General features: G+C 34.3%; 1 protein-coding gene across 3 annotated transcripts; it reads left to right on the top strand.

Annotated features, from left to right (window-relative positions):
• The first annotated feature begins 6,130 nt into the window (after window positions 1-6,130).
• On the top strand, window positions 6,131-10,091 carry LOC109161810 (probable methyltransferase PMT2). 3 transcript variants are annotated; one of them, XM_019310338.1, is made up of 7 exons: window positions 6,131-6,298; window positions 7,095-7,749; window positions 7,840-8,050; window positions 8,169-8,463; window positions 8,850-9,227; window positions 9,312-9,389; window positions 9,517-10,024. In XM_019310338.1, the coding sequence occupies exons 2-7, from the start codon at window positions 7,102-7,104 to the stop codon at window positions 9,749-9,751; spliced, it is 1,845 nt and encodes a 614-aa protein (XP_019165883.1). In that variant the 5' UTR covers window positions 6,131-6,298; window positions 7,095-7,101; the 3' UTR covers window positions 9,752-10,024. The 3 variants fall into 3 exon arrangements, with proteins under 3 accessions (XP_019165883.1, XP_019165880.1, XP_019165881.1); XM_019310335.1 differs by having other exon boundaries at window positions 6,132-6,462; window positions 9,517-10,091; XM_019310336.1 differs by having other exon boundaries at window positions 6,136-6,431.
• The last annotated feature ends 62 nt before the right edge of the window (window positions 10,092-10,153 follow it).

The raw sequence follows: 10,153 nt of genomic DNA, 5'->3' as shown, positions 1-10,153 counted from the left end.
ACATAAGACTTTTTTGCACATTAATTAATTGATAATAGCAAGTTACCAACTAATTAATTTTATCAAATATATTTTTGTAATTTGTTAATATAATTCACTAGTCAAAATTACTAATACAATCCGCTATACGTTAAACGTTGATTTTCAAACAAAGTCAAAGTTCTCAAGACAAAAAAATAACACACAAATAAACATCAGATCAAGATTTTAATGTAGTTGAATATGCGAATAATACTCATTTCTTTATTATTATATCTAAATAGAATTAAATATGTCAAGTTACTTGACTATCGATTATAATCTAGCGTAACATTCTCAAATAAAAGATGACACTAAAATTTTAACACGGTTAAATATGCGAGAGAATAACTCAAAAGAGCTCAATTTACAATACAATAATTTTTAATTACATAAAATACATACACTTATACTGTTATACAACAAGCTCATAAGAGCATCCACACTAGTGAATAATATGGGGTTAATGTCAGAACAATTATGTTGGGTGGGGTTAATAGCAAATGTGGGGTGGGTTATTTGAGGAGATATTTGTCCTGCAAATCACAAAACAATGTCAAAAAAAAAAAAAAAAAAAAAAAAAAAAAAAAAAACAGACAGATGTTGTGCGCGTTTGCGCACAGCCAAGAGCCACACGAGCGCGTGCACTATACGCGCCTGTGTAGCGCGTCAGGCGCGCTGACAGCGACAAGCCTTTATTTTATTTTATTTTTTTTATATTTTTTTTTTAAATCAGTTTTTTCTTTTTTTCTTTTTTTTCTTTTTTTTTTTTCTCTCCCCTCCCACATTCTCTCTTCTAATCACTCTTACATTATCCCCCATTCTCTCCAATTGATGTGGATGCTCTAATATGGACATACTAAAAAGTATAGATGAAAAATGAATTAATAGAAGAATGTGACAAAGCAAACCTGTAAACTTTTAATGATTGTTTTACAGGTACTATCACTAACAAAAGAAATTTACCCCACAAGAATTTCACCGTTAAAAGTAGAAAATTTTATATTTCAATTGAAATTTCGTAAAATAATAGATGCCACAATATGAATATCATAAATTCAAAATCTTTGTTCGTGACAGTGACCTCCCAAGCAATATCTCTCTCTCTCTCTCTCTCTCATATATATATATATATATATATATATATATATATATATATAGCTGTCATGCTGCATATCAGCAGTGACGTGCGGACCATGTTAGCTGGAGAAATGTAATTTATTTTACCGATGTTATCATTTCTCAATTCTTTCAATTCTTTGAACTACAAGCTCCAGTAGTTAACCGTGTATACGGTTACAAAAACGACATCGTTTTAACATTCAATTAAAAAAAATTAATTTTGATTGTCGTTAATGGCGTTATGTTGCTCATAATTTGAACTATGCATCTATAGCTTCATAATTATACATTCAGAATTGCATAACTATACATTCAGAATTGCATAACTATACATCCATAACTTCATAACTATACATTCAAAATTGCATAACTACACATCCAGTAACTTCATAACTATACATTCAGAATTGCATAACTACACATCCATAACTTCAATACTTCATAACTATACATTCAGAATGTGAAATTATAAAATTATGAACATATATTTACGTAACTAACGACAATCGAAAATGATTTTTTTTTAAAAAAATAAAATGATGTTGTTTTTGCATCCGTGTACACCATGCATGGTGCACACGGATACACAACATAATTTGCCGTCACAACCACTATTTGAAAATATATTTTGAATAAAATTTATTGGGAATAAGGTTCAAAATGGCCACTGAACGTAACTTGAAAATGCAATTAGGTTGCTAAACGAAAAAAAAAATGCAATTAGGCTACTGTACACTCTAAATGTATGAAATTTCACCTGATAACAAGTTACCATCAATTTTAACAGGTTACCTGCTTACATGGCACCTGTGTTGATATTTTAAATAATTTTTAATAAATTTTAATAATAAATAAAAAAAACTTTAAAAAAAAAAACAAAAAAAAAAAAACAAAAACGCGGCCACCCCCTTCCCACACCCCCCTCTTCCTTGACGAAGGGCCACCCCGTTTTATTTTTTTTATTTAATTTGTTTTTCAATTTTTGTAAAATTTATTAAAAATTATTTAAAAACTATTAAAAAGTCAACTCAGTTGCCACGTAAGCAGGTAACCTGCTAAAATTGATGGTAACCTGCTATCCGGTGAAATTGTATACATTTGGAGTGTTCAGTGGTCTAATTGCACTTTTTTGAGTGTTCAATGGCTTAATTGCATTTTTTTTTTTTCATTCAGTGGCCTAATTTACATTTGCAGGTTACGTTCAGTGGCCAACTTGAACCTTACTCCAACTTATTAAGTAACCTCATAGAAATGACCACAAGGAAGTAAATTAACATATGTTACTCATAGTTAACCGGCTCAATTATCTAATATAACCAACTTGAATTAGAAATGACAATAGGTTGAGAGTAGTTTGAGCAGGATTACATTGACGACTTAACCTACCTTATATTTTTTCACACATTCCTACCCATAGTCTGCAGCGTGTAAACTTTTTAAAATTCACATACGGGTACTTACCATTTATTATCTTATTAAAAAAATAAAAATAATATTTAAATTACCTACTAAAATTCAATAGTTATTATATATATTAAAACATAAAACTATCCCTATTTAAGAAATAAGTTCAAAAATAGTTTTATATGAGAAATTGATCGAGTTTAGAACTGTATCCTTGTTATGGAGGAAAAACTCGTAGATGATGTGTTCCTATTGGATTAATTTGTATGCATATAAACAATTAAAGAGTAAATTTGTTGTTTTATAGTAATAAATTAATGCCTAAACTCCCTTTTAATCTTGTCTTCCCCTCTCAGGATTGAATGGGGTGGACATAAGAGTATATATCTATCCCATCAAAAGTGAGCCATAATAAAAATCCTTACAATTATCACTCTTTATTATTATTATTTTTAAATCACTTTCTAACATGTTATATATATATTATTAACCTAGGGTGTAGTCAGTCAATTTACTACTAATCTATGAAAATAAATATTTTAAAAAAAATTCAGAATTGACTAATATGGAACGATAATTGTAGAGGTAGCCTAGTATAAAGTATTTTCCATCAAAATTTACCAAGTAATATTTTATAGAAATTTGATTCCCTTACAATTACTATTTCCTATTAGCCACTCCAGAATTAAAAATAAAAATTATTTATTTTCATGAATTATTGATGAATTGATTACCTCTCCCGAATTAAAAAGAAATCTACATTATCCAGTAAAAAGATAACACGTCATGAAATGTGTCTAATATAAGAGTTACAATTGTAAGAATTTCTAGCATGGGTTCTATTTTACATATGCCCGCATTATTTTTTAAAAATAATGTTCATTATAATTGATGGATATATTGAAAATATATGGCGCAATAATAGGGACCCGAGTCTAGGAGTGCATAGCCCGAGCGACCGAGGCCCAGAATGGTGGGCCTTGACCTAGTCTCACGGGCGCACCTAGTTTGGTGGCTTACCATGATTTTAGGAAAGTTTGTTGGCTCATGTCCTGTATAAATATTGCATTGTCTCGGCATTACAGATCATGTTCTACCTTTTGTCCTAAACTACTACTTGTAATAGTGTTACACCTCTATAATAGCACTTCATACACAATTAATACAATATCAGTCCCCGTAACTATATTCGTACCCCTATTATCGTTTAATTATATACTTGTTACATTTATTCGGGTTAATTAATCTGAACCCCTAGTTTAATTAATTCCATCAATAATACTTTCCAAATTTGATTTATTATAATTATTATTCCCGACCAACGTTATCAAAAGTACACATTAAATACATCATACAATGTGGGGTATATAATTTAAATGTCAAAAATAAGAATTTCAAAGTTAAGGTCGCCATATGCCAATCAATCATTAATTTAGTTCTTTACTTGGACCATTGGACCAAATCAATGTCTCCACGTTGATTCCAATTTAAGTAGTGAATTAAATTAAACTTAAAGGAGTGTTCCATTACCATTTACATTATTATGAATTGACTAATTTAACTTTTAACTATACATTAAAGAATGAATATATTTATATTGCCATGGTATATTATGAAAGATTTTGGTGACAAATATTTTTTTAAAAAATTTTATAGCACAATAAATATAATAAGAATTTTATTATAGTGTTTTGTTCGCAAAAGGAAATAAACATATGATTATAGAAATAATCTTAGTTCAATGTTTGATTGTTTCAAGAAATAGAAAACGAATAATTACTTAAAAGAGTTAATACCCAAAATCGTCCTTGACTATAGTGGTTTTTCTCAATTTCGTCCTAAACGACTTTGGTGACCTAATATCGTCCCAGACTTTTGTGTTTCGCTCAATTTAGTCCTCCATGTGTTATTTCGTCAAATTGGTGTTAAATAAAGGGACAATTCAGTAATGTCAATATTGATCTCTCTTTACTTTCAACTTGTGAAGTGCGAAATTCCTATTTCTTGTATGAATTACACCCAGAATTACTCCTGAACCTGCAAATCAAATTTTATATTCGCAGTTTTAGGAGTAATTCTGGGAGTAATTCGTAAAAAAAAAAAAAAAAAAAAAAGATTTCGCAGTTCACATGTCTATGAGTAAAGAGATGCCAATATTAAAATTACTGAATTGTCTATTTATTTAACACCAAATGGACAGAATAACAAATGAGGGACTAAATTGAGCAAAAACACAAAAGTCTGGAACTAAATTGAGCGAAACACAAAAGTCTGGGACGATATTAAGTCACTAAAGTCGTTTAGGACGAAATTGAGAAAAACCACTATAGTTGAGGACGATTTTGGGTATTAACTCTTACTTAAAAGAGTTTTCACACTTTTGGTTCCATGACTATAGTGACACTTTTAGGTTTTCTCCACGAGTTTCAAACCTTGTAATCTCGATCCACGATTTTTTTCTTTAAAAAATGGTCATTTTGGCCCATTTTTGTCAATTCTCACCAAAGTAAGAACCATTTCCGATAAAAGCGGGTCGAAATTTTTTGACTTAAGATTAGTTCAACCGAGAATTTAATGCATAAAAGGAAAAAAAAAAAAAAGGAATAAGGTTCAAATTGGCCACTGAACGTAACCTGAAAATGCAATTAGGCCACTGAACGAACAAAAAGTGCAATTAGGCCACTGAACACTTAAAAAACGTGCAATTAGGCCACTGAACTCTCCAAACGTATGCAATTTCACCGGATAGCAGGTTACCATCAATTTTAGCAGGTTACCTGCTTACGTGGCAGCTGAGTTGGCATTTTAATAATTTTTAATAATTAATTTTAATAATAAATTTTATAAAAAAATTGAAAAAAAAATAAAATAAAGTCGTTTTTATTTTTTAAAAATGTTTTTAAATAAAAATTTATTATTAAAATTTATTAAAAATAATTTAAAATTTATTAAAAATGCAACTCAGCTGCCACGTAAGCAGATAACCTGTTAAAATTGAGGGTAACCTGCTATCAGGTGAAATTGCACATTTTTGGAGTGTTCAGTGGTCTAATTGCACTTTTTTTTCGTTCAGTGGCCTAATTACATTTTCAGGTTATGTTCAGTGGCCAATTTGAACCTTATTCCAAAAAAAAAAAAATTATGCCAAGGCATATAGCATATTAGAAACCAACATAACTGTAACTAAATTGAAAAAAAAAATATACAAATAGATATTACATCATTGTGTTCAGAGTGGGTAAATTTATTGTGCGCATCGACATTTGGCCATGTTCGTTGAATCATTGAGTTACTGTGATTTATATTCTCCTAAATATTCTGTCGGAATGGGGATGGGATTCAATAAAGAGAGAAAAAAAAAATACAAATAGATACTACCTCATAACGTTGATATAATACTAAAAACAATGAAACCGACATCTAAAAATGGTGTAGATGATAAATTGAACTGCATCTTTATTCTTGCGTGGGTCCCGCTAGGATGATCTGATCTGCGTCCTGATTGGATCGCATTTTAAACGTCCAGACGTGGTTTGTACTGTAGCAAACGCGCTTTAGAGTTTAGACATGATTATTTATCGGAGGAACAAAACACTTGGGAGGAAAAGAACCAAAGATCGAAGATCCAAGATTTCACTTTTGTCGTATTTTTGATCACTATTTAGTATCCTTTCTACTCGGACTCCCTCTACCACAAGGAGAGTTAAAGGGAGAGACAGCCCAGCTTGATCTTCAAGATCAAGAGAGAGATAAGGTTCGCGAGTGAATTTTCTTACTTCTTTCTTCCCCTAAAATCTTTGTAGGTGGGCTCTGTTTCAATATTCTTGATTGAGGACTACGCCTCCATAAAGCGAAAAGCAGCGGCGCTTGAAGATCGTCCAAGAACAGTGTGTTTTCCTGATTTCTTTTATGCCATTGGTAATGCGATTTGATCCTATACATTCTTCTACATATTATCCTTGTTTGAAATCTGCACTTTTTTTAGGTTGCGATGCATGACTGTAGAATTGGTTTTGTGGATTTTGCGATAAAGTTTTGTTCTTGGATGAGCTATTATGGTTAATTGGTCTAATCTAGAAGCTGAGTCTTTCTTTTTTTGTATGATACAGTATTAATATTATGCCTCTTTCATATTGTTTTCTCACATTGGCAAGCTTATTTTGTCTGAATGTGATTGGAATTTTTGGTGATTGTTGCATTAACGACAAGATCGTATCTTTCTTTTCATTGGAAAGCAAAAACAGTTGATCTGATTATTCTGATTGGTGGGTGAGAATATAGTAGTTTTTTTTACCCTGGATCTGCATTTATTGAGGTTGTCAAGTGAATCCTGTTTGGAGGTTGAGACTTGAGAGATCCATCTGTGCATTTAGATCTTGTTGGATTGGGAGCTGATTCAAAAGTTCTCTAGATTCTATTTACCTTTCATAACCAATTTTCCTTTGGGGAGGACCTAATATTTACTTTAAGTGACTAGATTTGGAGTATTTTGATGGTCTGTGTTACTTTTCTTGTTTGCCCTTGCTAAATTATTGTGGAAACTATTTCAGGGTTGTAATGGCAAACAAACCAGTGTCAGGGGACAATCGGACTAGGAGTTCTGTGTCGATATTTATTATAGCTGGTCTTTGTTGTTTCTTCTATTTACTGGGAGCATGGCAAAGGAGTGGGTTCGGGAAGGGAGACAGCATAGCTTTGGAGGTGACTAAGACCACGGATGACTGCAATGTCATGCCAAATCTCAATTTCGAGAGCCATCATGGTGGTCCGCCCGGTGGTGTTGATGAACCGGACTCAAAAGTGAAAGAAATCGAGCCTTGTGATGCTCGCTACACCGATTACACCCCGTGCCAAGATCAAAGCCGTGCCATGACTTTCCCGAGAGAAAATATGAACTACCGAGAAAGGCATTGCCCTCCTCAGGAAGAGAAGCTGCATTGCCTTATTCCAGCACCTAAAGGATATGTTACCCCGTTTTCGTGGCCAAAGAGTCGTGACTATGTTCCTTATGCTAATGCGCCGTACAAGAGCTTGACGGTGGAGAAGGCCATTCAAAACTGGATTCAGTACGAGGGGGATGTGTTTAGGTTCCCGGGAGGAGGGACTCAGTTTCCTCAAGGAGCAGATAAATATATCGATCAGCTCGCTTCAGTGATCCCGATTGATAATGGGGTTGTCCGGACTGCATTAGACACTGGTTGTGGGGTATGTTTCCTATAAAAATCTCCCCAAACCCGAGACATCATTATAAGCTCTTGCTGTTTGTCTGAACTAATGAATGCACTGTAATCATAGGTTGCAAGTTGGGGCGCTTATCTCTGGAAGAAGAATGTTATAGCTATGTCATTTGCCCCGAGAGACTCACATGAAGCTCAGGTTCAGTTTGCCCTTGAAAGGGGTGTCCCTGCTGTTATTGGTGTCCTCGGGACCATCAAGATGCCATATCCTGCCCGAGCATTTGATATGGCTCATTGTTCTCGTTGTCTAATCCCCTGGGGAGCTGCTGGTAAGAATCATACACTCAAACTGCCCCTTAAAAAAATGAATTTTTGGTGCACAAAATCTACTATTTATTGAATTATAGCAGCGACCCCTGAACGATCTTTGCTCTTTCTCGTTGACAGATGGAATCCTCATGATGGAAGTTGATCGAGTTCTTAGACCTGGTGGTTACTGGGTTCTTTCTGGTCCTCCTATCAATTGGAAAAATAACTACAAAGCTTGGGAACGTCCTGAAGAGGAACTTCGCGAAGAACAAAGGAAAATTGAAGAGGTTGCTAAACTTCTCTGCTGGGAGAAGAAGTCTGAGAACGGTGAAATTGCAATTTGGCAGAAGAGGATGGATGCTGACTCATGCCGTGCGGCACAAGAGAATTCTAGAGCTAAATTCTGTGAATCTGCAGACCCTGATGATGTTTGGTATGTGGTAGAAACTTAATCTTTGAGTCATATTCGTTCAAAATTCCAATAGATTTGTAGCATTTCCTCCCAGAGCCATGCCAAAGGTCATGGGTTTGAATCTCATCGCCACCCATAAGCGACTACGGTTCATGTGTTGCTTGGAACCCACCACACACGTGAGGGGGCGTGTTGAGCATATAGCTAATATGGCTCTGATACCAAATTGAAGCATGTGCTCCATCTCAACTAAAAGCCTAAGCTTATAGTTGGATTGCACATTAATGGCTATATGCTCAACACATAATTCATTCCATATGGCATTAGCATTTATTTTCTAGTGTTGAAAAGAAAAAGGAGAATTATTCATACATTCCATATGCCTGATTTTCCGTTTTCTTTTACAGGTATAAGAAGATGGAGACATGCATAACTCAATCACCCAAACCACCTAACGTTGATGAGACTCTCAAGCCATTCCCAGAGAGACTGAATAGTGTTCCCCCGAGAATTGCCAGTGGGTTAGTCTCAGGAATCTCGGCTGAGCAATATCAAGAAGACAACAGAAAGTGGAAGAAACATGTCAGTGCTTACAAAAAAATCAATAAACTCCTTGACTCGGGAAGGTATCGTAACATACTGGATATGAATGCCGGATTGGGAGGTTTCGCTGCAGAGCTTACATCTCCCAAGACATGGGTTATGAATGTCATGCCCACAATCGCCAAGAAAAATACTTTGGGTGTTATATATGAACGAGGAATGATCGGTATCTACCACGATTGGTATGATTCTCTCTTATGCATACTTTACTTTGGGTGTTATATATATACTGTCTGCTCAATGCTCATTGATGTCTTATCTGACAGGTGTGAAGGCTTCTCCACGTACCCGAGGACTTATGATCTCATTCATGCTAGCGGTGTCTTCAGTTTATACAAGGATAAGTAAGTATTCTTTTCTTTTAGGTTCTTGCATTTAGAAGTCGTGTTTGTACATATATAGAAGCTAAAATCTGAACAGGAAGACCTTCTGGCACTTGACAATATAATGAACACAAATCCTACTATACAGGTGTGATTTTGAAGACATTCTTTTAGAGATGGACCGAATTCTACGCCCAGAAGGCGCGGTTATTTTCAGGGACGAAGTGGACGTGCTGATAAAGGTGAGGAAGATAATCGGAGGCATGCGATGGGACTTCAAACTGATGGACCACGAAGACGGGCCCCTCATTCCCGAGAAAATCCTGGTTGCAGTGAAGCAGTACTGGACTGTGGGCGATAACAACTCCACTTCCACGCGATGATGATCTGAGAATGCTGGCATGGAAGACGAGGAACGGCTCGCTCAATGGTATGGATTATACAATTAAGCACTTTGATTACCTGTGCACCATTCATTTTACCACAGGAAATTTTGGTCCTCAACAGGTTCACATATTGAGTAGTAGGTTGTATGGTGTAATTTATTTCCTTATTGCAGAGGGATAAATTTAGTAGTGTAACATTATGTTCTTTTTGTGGTTTTACCCTTTCTGGGAAACCAGCTTTTGCTTTCATGTCAAAAGACACAACCTCATGATAAAATTAGTGTACTGTTCATTTTTCTCAAAATTTTTGTGGGTCATATATTCATACTTCTTAACATATTATTATAGTCGAAATTTTATTTTGAATGCGTTAATATTTTAAGTATGTATTATATTTTG

The sequence above is a fragment of the Ipomoea nil genome, unplaced genomic scaffold (genome assembly GCF_001879475.1).
Source record: "Ipomoea nil cultivar Tokyo-kokei standard unplaced genomic scaffold, Asagao_1.1 scaffold2926, whole genome shotgun sequence".
Taxonomy (NCBI): domain Eukaryota; kingdom Viridiplantae; phylum Streptophyta; class Magnoliopsida; order Solanales; family Convolvulaceae; genus Ipomoea; species Ipomoea nil.
Note: the sequence above shows the minus strand (reverse complement) of the source record. Positions and strands in the feature narration are given on the sequence as shown.